Source organism: Candida parapsilosis, contig 006372, assembly GCF_000182765.1.
Source record: "Candida parapsilosis strain CDC317 annotated contig 006372".
Lineage (NCBI taxonomy): Eukaryota > Fungi > Ascomycota > Pichiomycetes > Serinales > Debaryomycetaceae > Lodderomyces > Lodderomyces parapsilosis.
The window spans coordinates 383,457-402,996 of NW_023503283.1; the positions used below are offsets into that span (position 1 = coordinate 383,457).

The following is a 19,540-nucleotide window of genomic DNA, read 5'->3' on the forward strand; positions in this document are numbered from 1 at the left end:
AAAAATAAGCCTTTGTTTTGGGAAAAAAATTTTCATGGGCAATCCAGCGCAGACCACGAAAACTTTTACAAAAGCCACGTCGAACTGCACCTAGAGAGAAAGAGAAACGAACCTAAGCAATCAAGTCGTACCCAATAGGGAGTGTTGTAGAAATAACCTAATAAGTTACATTGAATTGTGTATACGATTGAATAATTTTTGTGTCAATGTTGCTCCAACAAAATTGTGGATCCCATCCCAACGTTTTCCAAGCCAAGAAAAACCAATGATTTTGCTATTACCGTAGGTGGTTGGTTTTGCCAATTATTCCTTATCTTCTTCCACCTGCACAACTTGCAATTTTACCACGAGCACATTAATTCGGAGTTGTTACTGACCCACGAGGGAATTGTTGAAAAAAGATAGTGAAGCATTAGAAGGTTACTTGAGAAAGAGTGTCGTTTTGTACCTTTTTAAGCGTTTGTAGACGACACTTGTTTTGTTAAAAATCTAATCTATTTGATCGACTCGAAAACTCAATCTAGAACAACCCGGAGAAGTGATACAAACCCATACACTTAACGACTCTTACGTCAATGAAGAAGCCAGCCAGTGATATTGTTCAATTTTGTAATGCATCTCTACCACAAACAGATGGTTCTCGCTATACACCAATCAATTATTGTGAAGAAGAAACAATATCTCTTTTACAACTGTGTCTCTGTATTGTTATGTTGTATGCAGGTAAAGCTTTCTTTTGTCTAAAAATAAAGCTTACACAAACAGAAAATGTCAAATGCATTGTTTTTAAAGCAGCACAAAGACAAGCGGCTTACTTTTGAGAAGACAATGCAAATATGGTTTGTTCCGTTTTTGAACTTACCCATCGCAAACTGTACCCAAAACTTGAAAGGGTAGATGCAATTGATAATACATACATATATATATATATATACCCAACAATGTCTCGCTTGCAATTTTCTTCTTTTTGTTAATCCTACTTATTGTCAAAACAACTTCTTCCTTCTTAGTCTACTTTTTATTTTGCAGCTGAAGCGAGAGAAGAAAAGATAACATCACAATAAATATGGTGTCCCTTAATAAATCAATTTACACCCTAATTTCATTGTGCCTTGCATCAGTATACGCTGGTAAGGACGGCTACCAGATATATCACGCGGATGATTTCCCTGTTCAAGCATGTACTGGTGTCATTGGAAAAACTGCTACATTTTTTGGTGAGGATGTGAAGAATGGATATTGTGATATTGGTAATCAGCCAGCATTGGGTACCATGGCTGAGTGTATTGAATATATGATGAACTACAAGAACAAGAACTCACGTAAATTGTTTTTAAAAAGTTGTAAAAAGAAGAATTTGACGGAAGATCAATATTTTGCTGCTTTACAAAATGCCACTGATTTTGGTTTCGTTAATACCACTGCTGAGGAAGGGTTCAACAAATCGACATTGTATTACAAGCCAGTTTTGTTGACCCAGAAGAAAGTTGATAAAGCTTATGATGCTGTTGCTACTAGATGGTACAATTACAACTATGCTCAATGGTTTGGAATTGCCTTGATGTGTTACTGGTTTGGTGTTTTGTTTATTGCTGGTGCCATCAACTTGTGTTATTTCCTTTTCCCATCATTCATCAAGTCATTCAAGGGTGGAATTGTTAACGCATTCCGTAAATACTTTACTTTACCCGCATTGTTTAGCAAAACACATGTCCATCATAAAGTTGTGCTCAAGTACTTGGTTGTTATGTTCCCAACTAGATTGGAATCGATTATTGTCTTTGGATGGTTTGCTATGGCTTTGATCATGTGTTGTACCAACTATGTCCACGTTGTTCCAAACTATATCTGGCCAGATAAGTCAAATGAATTGGGAAGAAAAGTTGCTGATAGAACAGGACAAATTGTCATGTGGTTGATGCCTCCATTGGTTTTGTTTGCCGGTAGAAACAACTTCATGCAATGGATTAGTGGATGGCCATATGCTAGGTTTGTCTACATTCACAAGTGGATCTCAAGAATTGTGTTTTTCATGTCCATTGCTCACGCTGTTGGTATGACTTATAACGGTAAAAAGTTGGGCAAATACGAAACAAGATTTGAAGAGCCTTATGTTCGTTGGGGTACTGTTGCTATTGTTGCCATGGGTATTATGTGTTTTCAATCATTGATGTATTTCAGAAGACACAATTATGAGTTGTTTGTCTTAATTCATATCTTGATGGCAGTATTTGCCATTGCTGGGTTATGGATTCATGCCAGACCACAACATTTCCATTACTTTATGATTGCCACAGTTGCGGTTTGGGTATTTGACCATGTTGTTCGTCTTGCAAGATTAGCTTCGTTTGGTTTACGTACAGCTCAAGTGCAATTGATTGCAAATGAAACCGTTAAAGTTACCGTTTCTAGACCAGCTTGGTGGATCCCTTTTCCTGGTTGTCATGCATTTATTCACTTCATGAGACCAACCTGTTTCTGGCAATCACATCCATTCACTATTGTTGACTCCGTTGCTGAAAATAGGACCATTACTTTCTATTTGAAAGTTAAAGGGGGTATGACGCATGGATTGTATCAATACTTGGCCAAACAACCAAGTCAAACTGCTTCAATCAAGGTTTCAGTAGAAGGTCCATATGGTAACCCGGTTGCTATCAACAGATTTGAATCAAGTGTTTTCATTGCTGGTGGTAATGGTATTCCTGGTCTTTATTACGAAGCCACTTCTATTGCCAAAAGATTTGGTGAAGCAAGATCAATCAAGTTTTATTGGGTCATTCGTCATTATCGTTCATTGGAATGGTTTTACCAAGAATTACAAAAACTCAAAGATTTGCCATCAATCACTCCAATTGTATATGTCACTCAACCCCATGTCGGCTTAACTGAACCGATTGCCACTGAATTAACCGATGATGAATTGGAGCAGGAAGAAGAACAAGAAAAGAAGTCTGATTCATATGAAAAGGAAGATTATATTGTTAAAATTAGAAAGCAATTGAATCACGTTGAATTCAGAGAGTATAGACCTGATTTTTATGCCCTTGTTGGGGAAGAGATCAAGGAAACTGTCACACCATTAGCTATTGCTTCATGCGCTCATGGGTCAATGGTTGATGACGTTAGGAAATCGGTTGCTGATCACTTGAATGATTCACAGTATAGAATTGAATTGTTTGAACAAATCCAAGGTTGGTAAAGGACGGGATATCGTTTTGTATAATATTATTGGTCCTTTGGTTTTTAATTATTTATAGAGTTTGTCTTTACATGGCATATTTAATATATCAGTTGTTACCTGTAGAGCTAGGGAAGAAGCTGTCTGTCCGTCGGGTATAAAATAGTGCCGATGACCTAAGGCGGGTTTTGACGCCAGAGCAGAAAAGAAAACCAAAAAAAAAAAAATAAACAGAATAAAGCACTGTCAACAATAGAAGCTAGATTGGACGGATCGAAAAAGGTAAATAATACATTCCATTGTGATAGATCAGATACCGAAACAAAGCGAAGAACTCAGATGTTAGTGTCAAGCGTCGAAAGGATCAGAAAAGATACCTACACCTTCAAGGGAAAACCGTTGAATTTGCATGGCTTGGATTTAGCGGCCAGCAGTTCCATAACGTTCCCGCAACAATGTTCTCTTCCTTTGATATATACCCCTTTATACATCATCGAGCATCAACATTTCATTCTTGTTATCTCTTGTGTAATTTCAATACGCGTCTAGTATGAAAAAAATTAAAAGAACAAAAAGGTAAACAAAAAAAGAGCTGCTTAGGTAAACATCAATTGGGCGTCTGCCAACATCAGACTCAAATAGAAAATTTTTTATGCAATTTATCCACTTTTAGAAAGCCACCTCTTAAAAGAAAAAATACAATTGATTTTGGTTGGTCTGTTTCATAACATTCTTTTGATCTGTTGAGTTTCTTTTTCTTCCATTTGCTGCTAAACAAGTGTGAATTCACGGAAGAGAGTGTGTTCTGTTCAAACTTTAGCATTAAAAATAGAACAAGGTTTACACGAATTGAGGTGAATATAACATTTACGAGGAGATCTTCCAAATAAAAAAAAAGTCTTGTCCATTTTTATCAATTTGCATTTTATTTAAACCTACAGTAAAAGGATCTAGCATCAACCTCATTGGTGGTCCGTTTCAACAAATTCCAGTCACTCGTTTCAAAAGCTAGAGCTATTCCATTTGCATATATTTGTACCTCCGTGCATTCCACTCCATAATGTATTCAATCACTACCCCAACAATTTACTTGTACGAACGAGCATCCAAGACATCAGATGACGATAGTGAAACCAGTTCCGACTATTGCAAAAAGCATTCTAACTCCTCGGAATGTGAGAAACCAGTGAGTAATGATAGTCTCACAATTGCCTTGTCCATCGTTTTACCTGTTGTCGCCATTCTTTGTGTCTTGGGTTATTTTCTTTACAGAAACTATCGTAAAGATAAAAAGGAGGATTTGGAACGTGACCCAGATTTTTACGAAACTGGTGAAGCTACTGCTTTGCCTGATTATCCTGAAATGAAACATGAAGATCCATTCCACAATAGAAACTCAATCAGATACCCTATGGAGCAAATAAATAGACAAAGCAATTTTGGCGGCGATAGACGGTACACTCAGCATATGGCAAGAAAATCACAAGATCCCTATCTAGATAGTTTTGTTTTACCTTATCAGCACCAAACCGGGTCGAAACTTTCCTTGGATGACTATGCTAGAAACTTGGGTGATCTGCAAGGATATCATACGCCTAATATCCAAACTAGAGCCAATTCAATGCATATTGATGCCGCTTTGAAGATGAGCTCGAACACCCATTCAAGAAAGCCAAGTTCTCAAATCAGTCCACTGAAGAAAATTGATGGTAAGCAGTATACAAATATCCCTAATGAATCCAATCCCGTCCTCCATGAAGCATCACATGAGGTGTCGAGTATTTTGGATGAATCTGGTGGATCTGCGTCTGATGATAGTGGAGTCATATCTCCACAGGACAATAATTTTGGTATAACTTATGAGAATGAGTCAGAAATGGCAGTCAATAACGCAATTCCGCAAATAGTTGTTGATGAAGGGGACGACACTGAACACCATGATTCAACTGAGATGTCACCTTTCAACGATGACCGCCATCCACATGAAACAAAGGATAGTACTTTGGAAACAATCCCAATGCAAAACTTGAAAAAGGGTGTAAACAAAGATGCTTCAAATGAAGATGATGCCGTGTCCTCCTCGTCAGCTGAATCCAATACAAATCCAATTCACAAGAAATCGGGTAAAATCAACAAGTCACCTAGAATTTCAGCATTCAATTTGTTGAAAAATGACAGTGATGCTGAAGATGAAGATGGTGATGATGATGAGGAATTAGAGAAGCTCACGCCAATGCAACAAGAGGAAATCAAACGCATGAAATCTGTATACAAGGTTTATTTTGACAAAGATGGAGAAGCTGTAAAGAGACATCCTGAGCAAGGTGAAGGTGAAGCGAGCGAGGTTGAACCTATTCAAGGGGAACAAATCAATGAGGATTTGAGAGTTGATGCAGATTATGCGAAGAGGTATAGTAATACATCTTCAGTGTATGTGGATCCAGAAGAGGCATATCAATATCAACAACAACAACAACAAATGTATTACAACCACTTTAATCAACAGTATCAACAACAGTATGGAACCCCTGTTGACCCACAATTGTATCAACAATTCCAACAACAACAGTACTACTATTACCAAAGACAGCAACAGCAGCTTCGACAACAACAGCAGCAGCAAGTCCCACCTCGTCCTTTGCCCCCCTTGCAACAGTTGCGTAACCCATCTGATCTTCGTAAATCGACAATACAAACATTTACTGATTTCAGACCTCGTGCTAAGAACCAAACCGTCACGTCACCACCAGAAGGCAAACAACCATTTGTTCCTATTGAAAACGATAATGTTTGGACTTCTCCCATAAATTCGCCCAGCATACAATCTCAATCATCGTTCACCAGCCAGCCCAACTACAACCGCAAACAAGGGGTGAACTACTTCCCTCAACAGCAACAACCACAACAACAACAACAACAACAACAACACCCAATATATCAAACCAATGCAAAAGCAAATTCGAACACATCTATCCCCTCAGCAACCCAAGTTTCTAGATCATCGGTAGTAATGTTGAATCCAGTTACTGAAATTACCAAATCGCGTAAGTTTAAACCCGCTGGGTCGTTACCTAATACAAACCAATTGCATGCTCAATTTGGACATAGCGATTTGAACGGACCAGAGAATGATTTGTTACCAAGTAATAGGAAAAGTGATGTCAGGAGGATGATGAATAGTAATTTTTGAAGGGTAAATAGAGATGTAGACAGTATTAGATATCTTTGTGATTAGAGCAATGAATAAAGACGTAAATATCCTCTTACTGACACCCTTATGGCGGGTTTTACGAGTTTTATTTCACTTTGATTAGTATTGGTACCAATTTGCACCCAAATATTTTCTGTGCTGAAAGTAATATAGTGGCAAGAGAGAAAACTGGTACCATTACATTATTTATTCACTTAAGTTTTTTATCACTGAATAGAGGCGGACAATTGCAAGAACCTTTACATCTGCTCGCTAAAGAATGTAGCAAACATTCCTCTACCTTCTGTTGCGTTCTTTACTTAGACAAATTAGCATTGATTGACCAACCAAATCGCACGAGAAAAAGAAAAAAAAAATTCACTCAACCCGAAAAGGTGAAAAAAAAAAATAGCATTGACGATAAACCATAGCAAAAGCAAAATAATACGTGCAAAGGAACCAATTCGAACATCACGGCAACTGAACTATAGCATAAACATACAATTGAGAGAACCTAATAACGTTTTCTTTTAATAGACGAACAAAATAATCACATATATAAATCATGTCAAGCACAACTGCATCAGCATCATCAACTTCTGCCCCAACCTCATCCACTCCAGCTTCCCAAATCATACCAACCTCGTCACAAAACTTACTTAATGACAAGTGGGATGTAGTATTATCCAATGCTTTAATCAAAACAGGTTTAGGTTTTGGCGGTGGAGTATTAGCATCAATATTATTTTTTAAAAGAAGACAATTCCCTGTATGGTTAGGGATCGGATTCGGATTGGGAAGAGGATATGCTGAAGGAGATGCTATCTTCAGATCCAACCATGGTTTGAGGACTGTAAAAGCTTAAGGCGATGTGGGACTATAGGAGAGACGAACGGCAATGTCAAACTTCGTTGCACAAAGAGACAACGCAACTACCTTTGATGCGTTTGTTTATATTACTAGGGTAGTTTGTATAATATCAAAACTTACTGAAAAGAAAGAAATGAATATCGTTAGACTTATATCATAGTCGTAGCAATTTCTGTTTTCGGCGTCCAAGTGCGTTGATTGTGATAGCTTGAGGTCGCAGGAGAGAATCAAAATCTCCAACTGTGGTATTTTACTACTTATACTTTCAACGCAACATCTACAACACAACACATTACCCACAATGGTTGAATCGGTACGGCTAATGGTAGAGAGGAATATTGATTTGTTCAGAGTCCTCAAGGTCCATCGCAATGCAACTATTGAAGAAATACGACGAGCTTATCATTATTTAGCCTTGAGGTGTCATCCCGATAAGCCCAAGACCAATGGACTAGATTTCAATTTGATTAGGACAGCATATGAGATCCTTTCCGATCCTCCATTACGAAAGCAATATGATGATTTGATCTGTGCTTATACTAAAAACTCATCGAAACCAAGAAAAAAAAAGCCTGCTCCTGTCGGGGACTTGCAAAGGAAACTAAAGGAGAAGGAACGGCAACTGCCGCCAACTTTGGCTAAGATTGAGAAACTTCGTGAAGATGGAGTTAAACAACGCAGAACACTTGAAGAACGAACATTAGAGGAGACACCAAGGGTCACTACAAGTATCTATGATCTACCACTATTGGAAATACCCGATTTCAGTACAAGTCCACAGTTTACTGCCCGGTTGAAGTACAAACAAAGACCCGATGTGGATATTGACGAGAGCACAATCATGGAAATCATGAGCATATTTGGTAAAATCAAGAACGTTGAATTGCTCGAATCTGATGATCACTATGCTTATGCAAGAATACAATATGAAGACCCAGATGCGCTAGATGCGGCAACCGGGTACGATTATTCACGAGCACAGAAATGGGATGGTACCAGAGTTCGAAAGTTGGCAAGTTTGCTACGATCATGCAACAAGGAATTTGGTCTAGGAGGGGATCAATGGACGAACAACCCAGTAGTCAATGCTATTCTTAATCAGTATGTTCAATCCGTATCTGACAAAAAGGAGTCATTTTAATTTCCTATTTGTTTTTTCGAAAATTGTTAATTCAATATACGATCACAAATTATACGAATCGAAACGGGTCATTGTCTCAAATCGTGGATCGATGTAGATGTTGTCTACATTGGAAAGCCTCTATTCTTTATCTATTAATCAATCATCTCTCCATTTCACAAACACTTCGTCTGTCCTAAATCTTTGTGTGCACACCGTATCCATAAGCTCATTTGTTTGCCCTGTTCGATACTGCAACAATCCAGCATGCGCTATCATGATACCATTGTCAATACAAAATCGTTCATCAGTAGCAAAAATCTGTCCATTTTTACGATCTTCAATCATCAACTTCATCATCTCTTGCAATCGCTCGTTGGACCCAACACCACCAACGATTAGTACTTGATTGCTATCGACATGGGCTAATGCGCGTTCAGTTATTTCCACCAACATGCTAAATAGGATCTCTTGTAAAGAGAAACACAAATCTTCAGCAGTGATTGGTTCCCCAGTTTCTTCATCAACAAGGGTCTTGCTTTGCTTTTGACTGAATAGGTCCTTGGCTACGCCATCGATATAGGCCAAAATTCCAGACATGGACAAGTCCATTCCTTTCACAGTATAAGGCAAGTTAACCAAATGTTTCCCCTTTTTGGCCATTTGTTCTATGTTATATCCGGGCGCAGGCTCATTCGGGATTTTCAATGTTCTCGCAAATCGGTCAAGACAGTTACCAATGGCAATATCCAAAGTTTCACCAAATATCCTATATCGTTGTTTGGAGTAAGCAATGACTTGAGTATTCCCACCACTTACATACAACACCACTGGATTGTTTGCGCCAGTGATTTCACGTCCCATCTCGATATGACCAACACAGTGATTGACACCTACTAACGGCAAATCCCATAACTGCGCCAATGTTCTTGCTGCTATCACCACACTCTGTAATGGTGCTCCCATTCCTGGACCTTGAGTAAAACAAATAACATCAATATCTGACCCCTTGATCTTTGCCGTGGCTAAAGCTTTCTTTATTACTCGAACTACCCAATTACGATGATGTCTTGCTGTGTCCCGTGGAAGAAATCCTTCCCCAGGAGGCGTTATATAAGTGTCTCTGATGTTTGATAATACTTCAGCTCGATTAGAAGGAGACAATTGACCCTTTGAATGCTTGATTACTCCGACACCTAGCTTATTTGCTGATCCTTCAAGGCCCAAAGCTATGTAGTGATCCTTGCCTGGCTTGAGGTATTGATCTAGATCAACTGTCATGTGTGTATGTTAGTGTCTACTAGTATTAGTGGTGAAGAGGGAAATGAGTTGTATGAAAAGTTCAAAACCTTCTTCGATGGGATCCCAAAGTAGGTCATTAGTGCGGCGCTGCACAAAATAAAATATAAACAAAACAATACACCTCCAAGAGTAAAGCTCACACCCACGGTGTCCCACACGCTTCAGCAATGTCTCTTTCAAATGAGTTAGACCGGATAGATAGGGCCGCACAATCAGTGGAATCATATGTGTTTGAAACGCCAGGCATGTTTACTAATTCCATAGTCAATCCACCACCAATACAAACTTTATTACGTGATCCTACAGCTGATGAGCGACGATTATACAAGATTACCAATGCAACTGGAAATCAATCCACTCTAGACGACCCGAGGGTAGAAAGAGTTGATGGAAAGTCAATGTACCATGAATACGATTTCGATGATCCCTCTTTTATTATGATGAATGAGTCGGAAAATGTTGATTATGAACAGCCAATAGTTAGACTACCTACATTATACCGACCTGATCCGTTTCCTGCTAAAATCGACCTTAAGTTTCAGGAAAGTGATGACTTGCACCAAGCAATTGAAGATTTCACCGTTGTTGTGGATAAATATCCAAGTTTGATTGAAGATTACGATACAATCAGAGGCAAACTAGAGCAATTGAGACAAGAGTTTGTCAATGTAAATGATGAGATTGCAAATATGGAGACGGAATTGACCCAAACCAAGCAAACCTTATGGAAAGAGTTTAAAGTTCCCACTGATCATGTTGCAAGCAGTGGCGAGTTGATTGACGTCGATGCTGAAATAGAGAAAGAAGAAAATAGAATTCGACAATTGCAAGCTATCTTGGATAAGAGGGTTTGATGTATACCCCAAGCATGCGTCCCTACAGTGTATACATGTCTATCCCCAACATAATAATAATAATACATTGACAATTATGTAAATCGTATAATCATCCTAAATCATTATCTTAAACTGAGGTAAGAATATCTGAATCACCGGCGTCCAAAATTGACAAAGTACCAACTCTGAACAATTTACCACAAACGGTACCCAATTCATTGTTACCACCTTGAAAGTAGTAAACTGGGGTCTTTGACAACATAGCGTAGTATTCCAATTCGGATTTTCTCAAAACTGGGGTGTTAGCAGCAATGATGACCAACTTGGCTTTACCGGTTCTCAATGATTTGACAACTGATTTGTAGCCCAAGGTATATTTACCTGATTTCATGGACAAAGCCAATTTGGCGTTGATGTTTTCTTGGTTCTTAGCTGATTTTGGTGCCTGCAAGGGTATCTTGTTAGTACTGTAAGTTCTTGTAAATCATTTAAACATCGAACGTCGACTTTTGAAACAACCTTTGACATACATTGAAATGCAATGCCCTAAACAAGGCGGAAGCGTCACGGCTTCAAAGTCATCATGTTGATATAGTTATTTTTTAAAGTATACTGACCATCGCTGTGTTTTAATTATCTGTAGTTATCAAAGGGTTACACTCCGGTCTTGATGTGGTGAAAGAAGAGCCAAGCTAATGAATAGAATTAGGATGATGAAAATTTATCTCTCGCATGAGGAGGCGAATCACTTTCATTTCTTTTTTGCGTTTTCTCTCACGTGCTGAAAAAAGTTGTTGTGGTCGTAGCCCTAATTGGATGTATAATTTTTTTTTCTTTGGTAGCACACACACACACACACACACACACACAACGAAAAAATCTACAGAAGGTTTGAAATTTACAATCGGTTATCAAGTTTACCTTCCTTTGACCAATTAACAACGCAATAGGTATGTGAAGAGAGCTTCAGTACGGGAGACACAATATTTGGGATTAATAAAGAGAGGAAACATAGGTCTCTACGGTTGCGCCTCACGCCCATGGAGGAGAAACGTACCCATGACACGATGTGCCAAGTTGTCGAATAGATTTACAAGGTGATTGCTGTTTGCACGAGATAAGGGTCGGAGAATACACTAGACAACCTCATCTTCCCTCAACCCCACACCCGGTTGTGTTTCTACTTCCTTTGGACCTAGGTAATTGTGCTCCATTTTTCAACATCAAATACTAACGATTTCTTAGAAAAATGAAGATCGAAGTTGATTCCTTTTCAGGTTCTAAAATTTACCCAGGTAGAGGTACTTTGTTTGTCAGAGGTGACTCCAAAGTTTTCAGATTCCAATCATCAAAATCTGCCTCCCTTTTCCACCAAAGAAAGAACCCAAGAAGAATTTCATGGACTGTTTTGTACAGAAGACACCACAAGAAGGGTATTTCTGAAGAAACCTCAAAAAAGAGAACCAGAAAGACTGTCAAGCACCAAAGAGCCATTGTTGGTGCTTCATTGGAATTGATTAAGGAAAGAAGAAGCCAAAAGCCATCTGAAAGAAAAGCTGCTAGAGACTCTAAATTGGCCAAGGACAAGGAAGCTAAGAAGGCTGCCAAGGCTGCCAGAAAAGCTGAAAAGGCTAAAGCCGCTGCTGCTGGTAACCCAGTCGTCTCTAAGCAAAGTGCTAAAGGTTCATTCCAAAAAGTCAAGGCTACTTCCCGTTAAGTGAGTTGATGTTTACCAAAATGAACTTGAAAGTAAATAATGAGAATGTCGAAACACGGGGAGAAGAGGTGTTTTAATAATGTGTGTATTTTAAAAGAACATGGATATATACAATGAATTCAACGGCGTCGTTGTTTTTTTTCTATTTGAGTTTATATTCACCAAAGGTGAATTTACCGTCCTTTTCAGCACAACTCAACACAACTCGTGTTGCATTGTTAACTCTAGTACCAAAGTAGAAAGTCTCAGTTGTGTGGCCGTAAAGTAGTTGAATTCCTCCTCCTTCTCCTTCTCCTCCTCCTCCTCTACTTGCTCTCTTTAATACAACAATGAAACCACAATACATATTTCGTGCTTTTGCAAAAATAAGCTTTTGCAACTGTACCCCATACTCTCCTTCATCATCCATACGACTGATGTTTTTGACAATCAACTGAGCTAACGAATTTTGAACAATTTGCTCTCCGTTCCCAGAACACATACAACTAATTTCCAAATCCCCCACTTGTTCATAATAGATTCCAGCCCCAATGATCCCGGCACAACCTATTCTTCCTGAAAGTTTGAAAAAATGACCTCCGGATGTAGTGGCAAGTACAGTTTGGTTTGAATTAGTGTCAATTACAAGCGATCCAATTGTGTCATTTACTTCAATTTCTTGATGGGGAAATCGAAATACAGTATCTTTATACATATCATAAATCTTTTTAGATTTGGGGGATACAAGGTGTTCATTGACGGGAATATTCATAAATCTGCTCAAGCTTGCACAATGCAAACTCAATGGTCGTGATAGATTAGCTTCTCTATTATACAAATCATCAATCTTGTTGAAAATTCGAAACATCTCTTTTGTCGGTGAATCAACTTGTAAGCCAGATAAAGCGCCCGTCTCACCATTGCTTTTGATATAGCTAGCGTCTATCTCCACTTCGCCCAATACATTCAAACTTGACCCATATCCAGTATTGGTCAATGATGAGTGTTCTAAAATGTCATTGACTTCAATGACGTTGCTCTTTTTCAAAGCCTGCTTCATCAATTTTACGTATTCATTGTTATTCTTCTGCTTATGGTTTCCGGCACCTATGTGGAGTACGACGACTTGGTCTAATTCGATTTGCATACACACATACGATGACAACTACTTCATTGAAGGAGAGAGAAATGATCAAGAGTATAATCCTATAACCGCTACCATTCCTAGCTTTCTTTTTTTTTTGGCAAAGCTACTAGACACACATGTTGCTATCCCATATTCCTCAATAGGTACAGACGAGTCAGAGCTAAGTACCAAACCAACGTGTAAAGGTGTATCTCTACGGCTTTCTTCACCTTTTTTTTTTTACTTTTTCTATAAACCAACACCAACTTTATACAAACGCAAAAGTTCGATTCTCACTCCTTCACGCCTTCTCCTTTCTTTGTTCAATCATATCCTCCAACATTTCATCCAGTGTATGTTGCAAAATCCCCACGGCAACAGAATTGGAGCGATAATAATTGGGGCGGTTTTGCTTATACTTTTTTGCGGATGATTCCACAATTTGTTGAGGGTTGTTGCCTAAATGGTTCGAATTGGGAAAGTTTGAATATACTGGTGCCTTGTTGTAATGATTATTGAATTGATGATGGAAAATGTTTTCACGAAGTATGGCTTGAGGTGTTGATGGTGGTTGTTTCTGTTGTGATGCAGTTATTTGAGCCAAGAATTGGGCCTTCTTGTCGTCGTTGCTCTTGGCAGCCGACAGTTGTGGGCGTCGTGGCGATTGCAGTAGCTGCAGTTGAGACGACCGTTGTGGTGACGGTATTGATGGTATTGTTGATGGATCGAGATGCTTTGATGATGAGCCGGTGCTGCTGTGCTCTTGTGATGATGGTGGCCCTTGCTTGAACTGAATAGATTGTACAGTGGACCTAGATGCATTATCTGGGGTGGTGGAATCAATCAAATCCATAGGCACATCTTCAAAATCGTGTGAGTCACTATTAAATATGACAGCGTCGGTGGTATCACCTACAGATTCACCTCGTGAAACGATATAAGGTAACCTTGAATCATGCGATTTAGAACGTTGACCAATTGATAAAAATGGAGGTCTTCTTGTTGGTGTCACTTTAGAGTGGAATGCGAGTGTTAGGTTTTCCTCATCGGAATCCTCATCGGAGTCCTCATTGGAGTCCTCTTCATCCTCCTCTTCATCATCATCATCTTCTTCATCTTCTTCAGCGGCAGAATCATTGTTGGAACAGCCACTGGAGGAAGAAGAATACGAAGAATACGACTCACTACTTGATTGTCTTGTCAATGAAATCACTGGTTTAGCTCCGGGTGCAACTCCATCATCATCACTCAATCGCTTCGCACCCCTACTTTGTTTACCAACATTCATCAGGTCTTCCAAGTTGAATGACTCGAATTTGTTATTCAAATCAGCTGTAGGATTCGTAACATTCTTGAGCAAGTTTGAATCGGAAAAACTTGATCTCTTCCTCAACGAAGTAATAGGACGCTCCTCATTTGGATCGGTAATGGTTACTGGTTTATACTTCAAATGCAACACTTCATCATTGATACTATCCAAGGACGCAAAACTGCCGGTCAATGGTAATGACATAAATGATGATCCAATAGGGTCACCTTCAACCAGATTGTCTGTTGTTTTATCAATGAATTTAAACAACTGCAGTTCACGTCTGGCTCCTTGGGTCGGATCAGTGTCTGACAAATCATCCAGCTTCAAACCGGTATTGCGGAAAAATTCAAAATTTGGTTTTACTGCGGGTACTGGGATTGGAGTAACAAGCGCAGAAGACGTCTCCTTTTGTTGTTGTTGTTGTTGTTGTTGTTGTTGTTGTTGTTGTTGTTGTTGTTGTTGTTGTTGTTGTTGTTGTTGTTGTTGTTGTTGTTGTTGTTGTTGTTGTTGTTGTTGTGGGGGTAGTTGTGGGAGTTGTGGTGACGATGATTGGTTGGTGTACACCAGTTGTCCAAGCGATGATTGATTGGAGTGCACATCTTGTGATATCGAATTCTTGTTTGATGTCCCAATATTATTGGAAAACAAACTTGATCGTCTCCGTTTATCGTCTTGCTCTTGTATACCTTTGAATGTATCGACAATGGATTGATTTTTCAAATATAAATTACCACCAACATTCCGCTTCGTTTCAATTTGTGGCGCTTCAACAATTGGAATGGCAGCAGCACTACCTCTTCTGCTGGATGCTCCACTGTGTGATTCAATAATGTCGTGGATGAAACTTTTACGGGCAAAGCTTCCACGTCTACTGGGAGTACCACTTTGTGAGTCTAGACGTTCATGAAGCAAGCTCTTTGAACCATCTCTATGACTTCCATTAGATCCAGAAATTGCAACTGGTGTTTGTACCGAAACTGGCGAGCTTGAATTGCTAGAAACCTGTTGTGATAAATGCGACGGCACATGAGGATTATGTGTGAATGAATCAGTTCTCGATCTCGTCTTTGTTGGTCGTGCATCTTCGCCATTCAATTGCAATGGTGATGAAATAACCATTGGCTGTTCAGACAAGATTACAGAGTGGGTATTGTGCGGCAATGAGCTCAATTTATAGCTTGAATTGAATGTTGAATACCCACTTGAAGATTCATCGCTGGATTCACTCTTGGAATGTTCCATTTGCAAAGCTTGAAATTTACTCTTCAACTCGGAATCCTTAATGCCACCGGCTTTGATTGCTTTAACCAAACTTCGTTTGATTCTAGTTCCACAACCAATTATAGCGTTTTCAATCTCATCATTAGTCACAATATCTTGATCGCTCAAGTTAAAGTCCAAGGGACTGTTTGCCGTTGACGAATTCAAATTAAACAATTCATGCAATGCTTCAAGATTATTGTCGAGGTCCATGAGTGTAAACGGATGCTCTTTAATCTCTTGTATTGTAATCCTTTCGAAACTCTTTTTCTTTAAAAGCTTCGACAACAAATCTTTGGCAAGTTCAAATTCTTCTTCAGTAACCCATCCTGGAGAATTGAAAGATTCAATATCAGGTGGGAATTGTAATGGCTGATTAACAATCACATTGAAAAGCTCAAACTCGGAATCAGCATTGAATGGGACTTTTCCAAATAATAAACAATACAATGTTACACCTAGCGCCCAAATGTCAATCTTGTAGTCAATCCTGGGTGATTTTTTAGTGGATGATGCATCGGTGGTATCGCCATCGCTGCTGTTGCTGCCATCGCCATCATTGTCATCATCCTCCTCCCCATCGAGTTGGCATAATTCAGGAGCAAAAAATGCTGGTGTTCCGGCAGTTTTCGCTAAATCCAACTCATTAACCAAGATCCCTTGATCTTCCTCAATCAAGGAGGAAGCAATTGAAACACCAAAATCACTAATCTTAACTGTGTTGTCCGATGATACCAACAAGTTTGCTGGTTTGATATCTCGATGTACAATCCCTTGCAAATGAAGATACTCCAATCCTAATAAAACGTCTCTAAAAATCTTTCTTGATTGTCTAAATGTCAAATTGGGACTGAATTCGTTGGAAAGTAAATCTTCTTCAGTGGAAAACCGATGATGTGGTTGGCGAGGTGCGCCTCCACTTTGTCGTCCACAACAAGGTATCTCCAGATCACTGCAGTCATTTTCCAGTTGATTTTTTCCATGAATTATATCTTGTTGAAGCTTCTTCCATTTGATTTCACCCTTTTCCATAAACTCCAACACGAGATAAATCTTGAAGGAGCTTATATCATCCAAAACTTCCTTCAATGAGACGATATGCTTATGTCGACATTTTTTCATAATGGCAATCTCTCTTTTAATTTTTAATTCGTGTTCACTGATGCTACTTGTCTTGCCATTATTGCTATTTCGTATCCTCAATGAAGGTCGTTCCTTTTTCGATTTTCTATTGACAATCTTAATGGCAACTAATTCATTATTGATTAGATCCTTGGCTAACTTGACTTTTCCATGTTCACCTCTTCCAATTTCTTTTAAAATCTCATAAGTGTTCAACACTTTTCTTCTTGTTATAGGGTCATATTCTAGTAATACACGTTTAGTTTCTTTGACTGGTGAATCATACCCAGACGGCGTTGAAGGTCTCGAATTGGTGTTTAAATATAGCTGTGAATGCAGAGGTGATAAAAGTTGTGTGTGTGCTAATGGTGATTGCGGAGGTGGTTGAGGAGATCGAAGTCTGAATATTGGATGAGAGGCGGTAGTGGTAGTGGTAGTGATGCTGTTGTTTTTATCCCTCGTGTGCTCCAATTTGGCATGTAATTTATTCATTGCGTCATTGTCCGTGGATGATAGCTGACGAGGTGAAATGGGATCCCTGTCAATGTGTCCAGACTGATGGTTTCCATAATGCAAGTTTGAGTGGCCATTATTCTGACTCATGTGATCAAATGATAATCGTTTGGGAGTAGAGAATGGTGAACATTGTTGTGATGATTGTTCGGTTTGGGCTTGTCTTGGTAAGTTATGATGGATTAGATTATCTCGAGGTGTGCTTTTTCCAGAAATTTCCAGTGGTTTGAGACCAAATGTGGGTGATTTTGATTCAAGTTTTCGCTGAAGATAAGCGTCTCCTGCAAATAAGGTGTTGCTAGATGTCGAAGGTGTAGTTTTTGTTGCTAGTAATGGGGGATCCAACTTCGACATTTGACTGTGAGGAGTGGATGGAGTGATTGATTGCTGCAGATGTGGTTGTTGTTTTTGGGAAGTAGACTCACTTTGTAGACTGAAATTGTGATCTAAACGAGGAGGATGAAGTTGTTGTTGATGCAGGTGCAGGTGAAGATACAGATGCTGTGACTGTGACTGTGACGGTGCCTTTGATTGTAGTGGTTGCTGTGTTGCAGTTGAGACTAATATCGGTGAAGGAGACGAATGCGACATCAAAAAGTCAAAATGAAATGGAAGCAAATTGTCTCAATCAACGTGGAAAATGTAGTATTCAACTATTGTGAATGGTGGTAGTAGCCAGTTACCTATAAGTGGTAATACCCTTTAATGATCTATAGGTTTATTTGCTTCTTTTGCTAAAAATTGCGTGTTGATGTTTTTTTTTTCTATATTTTTAGTCAGTAGATTGCGTAGTGCTTGAAGAAAAAAAAAAAAATAAAAAATAAAAAATAAAAAAAGAATACGAAATTAAAGAACTGTTCTCGCCCGAGAGAAACAGAGATTCAGGGAGACAGCGAGACAGAGAGACAGGGAGATAGGGAGGAACGGAGGGACCAGAACAGAACACAATAGAACAGACAACTACAGAAAAAAAAAAAAGATTAAGCAGCAACAAAAACAAAGGACAAATTTTATTAGTAGCGATTCTGACATTGAACATGGGGTGGGGTGTTTATAAGCTACACCCCAAAAGTAGTAATTAATGTAGCAGGGTGTACGATTATCAATATTCATTTCCTTCTCTTTAGAAGTTTAAGGTAAAACCAAGTACACCCAACAATTAGTGGAGTAAAATATAGCACAAAAATAGGGTAGTGTACCAAGTAACAAATAAATGTAAAGAAAGAATGATCAATCACACCAACACACCAACACACCAACACACACACTAACACACTGCCTCTATCTCTATCTTTCTCTTTCTCCTTCTCTTATTTTGCTATCAACTCACCTAAAAAAAAATCAAACAAATTATCGAGGAAGGGGTGGGGTAGAAATTGGTATTGATACTACTCTCTTTACCCCCTTTTATTTCGCTTAGAACCCTCCCTCAACAAACATATATATATATATATCAATAGAATATATAAATAGTATAATAATAGCATTCTACTTGTAAACGAAAAGCATTAATAGAAACAAATTGTACTCTACTCCTTTGCTGAAGTGTAGTCATAACAAAAATAATAAATAAGAGAATATGATTTCAAAAGTGGGGCTCGGCTATTTACTATAGTTGATGTTGATGTTGATGTTGATGATGACAACGATGATGATGTAATGCATATATTCTACACAACATAATAATAAATGTTACTATGTTACTACTCTCTTCTTCCCCTCATTTTCTTCTTTCTATGCAAAATAATACTAGTCGTGTGCGATAATTCAATATTATACACAACAGATGTTGAAATGATATTATTCATAATCTATAGAGAATTAGGATAGTAATTTCTTCACTCCTTTTTACATTCTCTTTGTGGTTTTTTTTTTTTTGGATTTAATGCACTGTATTTTTGTTTGCAAAACTTAGTTACAAGTCAACCATGTGTACTAATTAGAACTTTTATAACACAACCGTAGTATAATACAGTCCTTATTTTTATTTCATAGTAGTGCGACATAATTTT

The 19,540-nt window shown here is 38.6% G+C and overlaps 10 protein-coding genes across 10 annotated transcripts; 6 read left to right on the plus strand and 4 right to left on the minus strand. All coding sequences in view use genetic code 12, as the record gives it.

The window, feature by feature from the left end:
- Positions 1 to 1,066: 1,066 nt before the first annotated feature.
- Positions 1,067 to 3,202, plus strand: FRE10 (Fre10p; the record flags this gene model as incomplete). Its single annotated transcript, XM_036811059.1, has 1 exon — positions 1,067 to 3,202. The coding sequence occupies one exon, from the start codon at positions 1,067 to 1,069 to the stop codon at positions 3,200 to 3,202; it is 2,136 nt and encodes a 711-aa protein (XP_036667534.1).
- Positions 3,203 to 4,241: 1,039 nt separating this feature from the next.
- On the plus strand, positions 4,242 to 6,371 carry CPAR2_401750 (uncharacterized protein; the record flags this gene model as incomplete). The annotated part of the gene is made up of 1 exon (XM_036811060.1): positions 4,242 to 6,371. The coding sequence occupies one exon, from the start codon at positions 4,242 to 4,244 to the stop codon at positions 6,369 to 6,371; it is 2,130 nt and encodes a 709-aa protein (XP_036667535.1).
- A 565-nt stretch (positions 6,372 to 6,936) lies between these two features.
- Positions 6,937 to 7,236, plus strand: CPAR2_401760 (uncharacterized protein; the record flags this gene model as incomplete). The annotated part of the gene is made up of 1 exon (XM_036811061.1): positions 6,937 to 7,236. The coding sequence occupies one exon, from the start codon at positions 6,937 to 6,939 to the stop codon at positions 7,234 to 7,236; it is 300 nt and encodes a 99-aa protein (XP_036667536.1).
- A 306-nt stretch (positions 7,237 to 7,542) lies between these two features.
- On the plus strand, positions 7,543 to 8,382 carry CPAR2_401770 (U2-type spliceosomal complex subunit; the record flags this gene model as incomplete). Its single annotated transcript, XM_036811062.1, has 1 exon — positions 7,543 to 8,382. The coding sequence occupies one exon, from the start codon at positions 7,543 to 7,545 to the stop codon at positions 8,380 to 8,382; it is 840 nt and encodes a 279-aa protein (XP_036667537.1).
- A 138-nt stretch (positions 8,383 to 8,520) lies between these two features.
- On the minus strand, positions 8,521 to 9,642 carry CPAR2_401780 (chromatin DNA-binding HSP70/DnaK family ATPase; the record flags this gene model as incomplete). The annotated part of the gene is made up of 1 exon (XM_036811063.1): positions 8,521 to 9,642. The coding sequence occupies one exon, from the start codon at positions 9,640 to 9,642 to the stop codon at positions 8,521 to 8,523; it is 1,122 nt and encodes a 373-aa protein (XP_036667538.1).
- A 188-nt stretch (positions 9,643 to 9,830) lies between these two features.
- On the plus strand, positions 9,831 to 10,517 carry SPC34 (Spc34p; the record flags this gene model as incomplete). Its single annotated transcript, XM_036811064.1, has 1 exon — positions 9,831 to 10,517. The coding sequence occupies one exon, from the start codon at positions 9,831 to 9,833 to the stop codon at positions 10,515 to 10,517; it is 687 nt and encodes a 228-aa protein (XP_036667539.1).
- A 109-nt stretch (positions 10,518 to 10,626) lies between these two features.
- On the minus strand, positions 10,627 to 11,119 carry RPL30 (60S ribosomal protein eL30; the record flags this gene model as incomplete). The annotated part of the gene is made up of 2 exons (XM_036811065.1): positions 10,627 to 10,944; positions 11,117 to 11,119. The coding sequence occupies 2 exons, from the start codon at positions 11,117 to 11,119 to the stop codon at positions 10,627 to 10,629; spliced, it is 321 nt and encodes a 106-aa protein (XP_036667540.1).
- Positions 11,120 to 11,748: 629 nt separating this feature from the next.
- RPL24A (60S ribosomal protein eL24) lies at positions 11,749 to 12,216 on the plus strand (the record flags this gene model as incomplete). Its single annotated transcript, XM_036811066.1, has 1 exon — positions 11,749 to 12,216. The coding sequence occupies one exon, from the start codon at positions 11,749 to 11,751 to the stop codon at positions 12,214 to 12,216; it is 468 nt and encodes a 155-aa protein (XP_036667541.1).
- Positions 12,217 to 12,358: 142 nt separating this feature from the next.
- FGR10 (Fgr10p) lies at positions 12,359 to 13,342 on the minus strand (the record flags this gene model as incomplete). The annotated part of the gene is made up of 1 exon (XM_036811068.1): positions 12,359 to 13,342. One exon carries the CDS (start codon positions 13,340 to 13,342, stop codon positions 12,359 to 12,361), a length of 984 nt encoding a protein of 327 aa, XP_036667542.1.
- A 280-nt stretch (positions 13,343 to 13,622) lies between these two features.
- CPAR2_401830 (serine/threonine protein kinase) lies at positions 13,623 to 18,119 on the minus strand (the record flags this gene model as incomplete). The annotated part of the gene is made up of 1 exon (XM_036811069.1): positions 13,623 to 18,119. One exon carries the CDS (start codon positions 18,117 to 18,119, stop codon positions 13,623 to 13,625), a length of 4,497 nt encoding a protein of 1,498 aa, XP_036667543.1.
- Between the last annotated feature and the right edge of the window lie 1,421 nt (positions 18,120 to 19,540).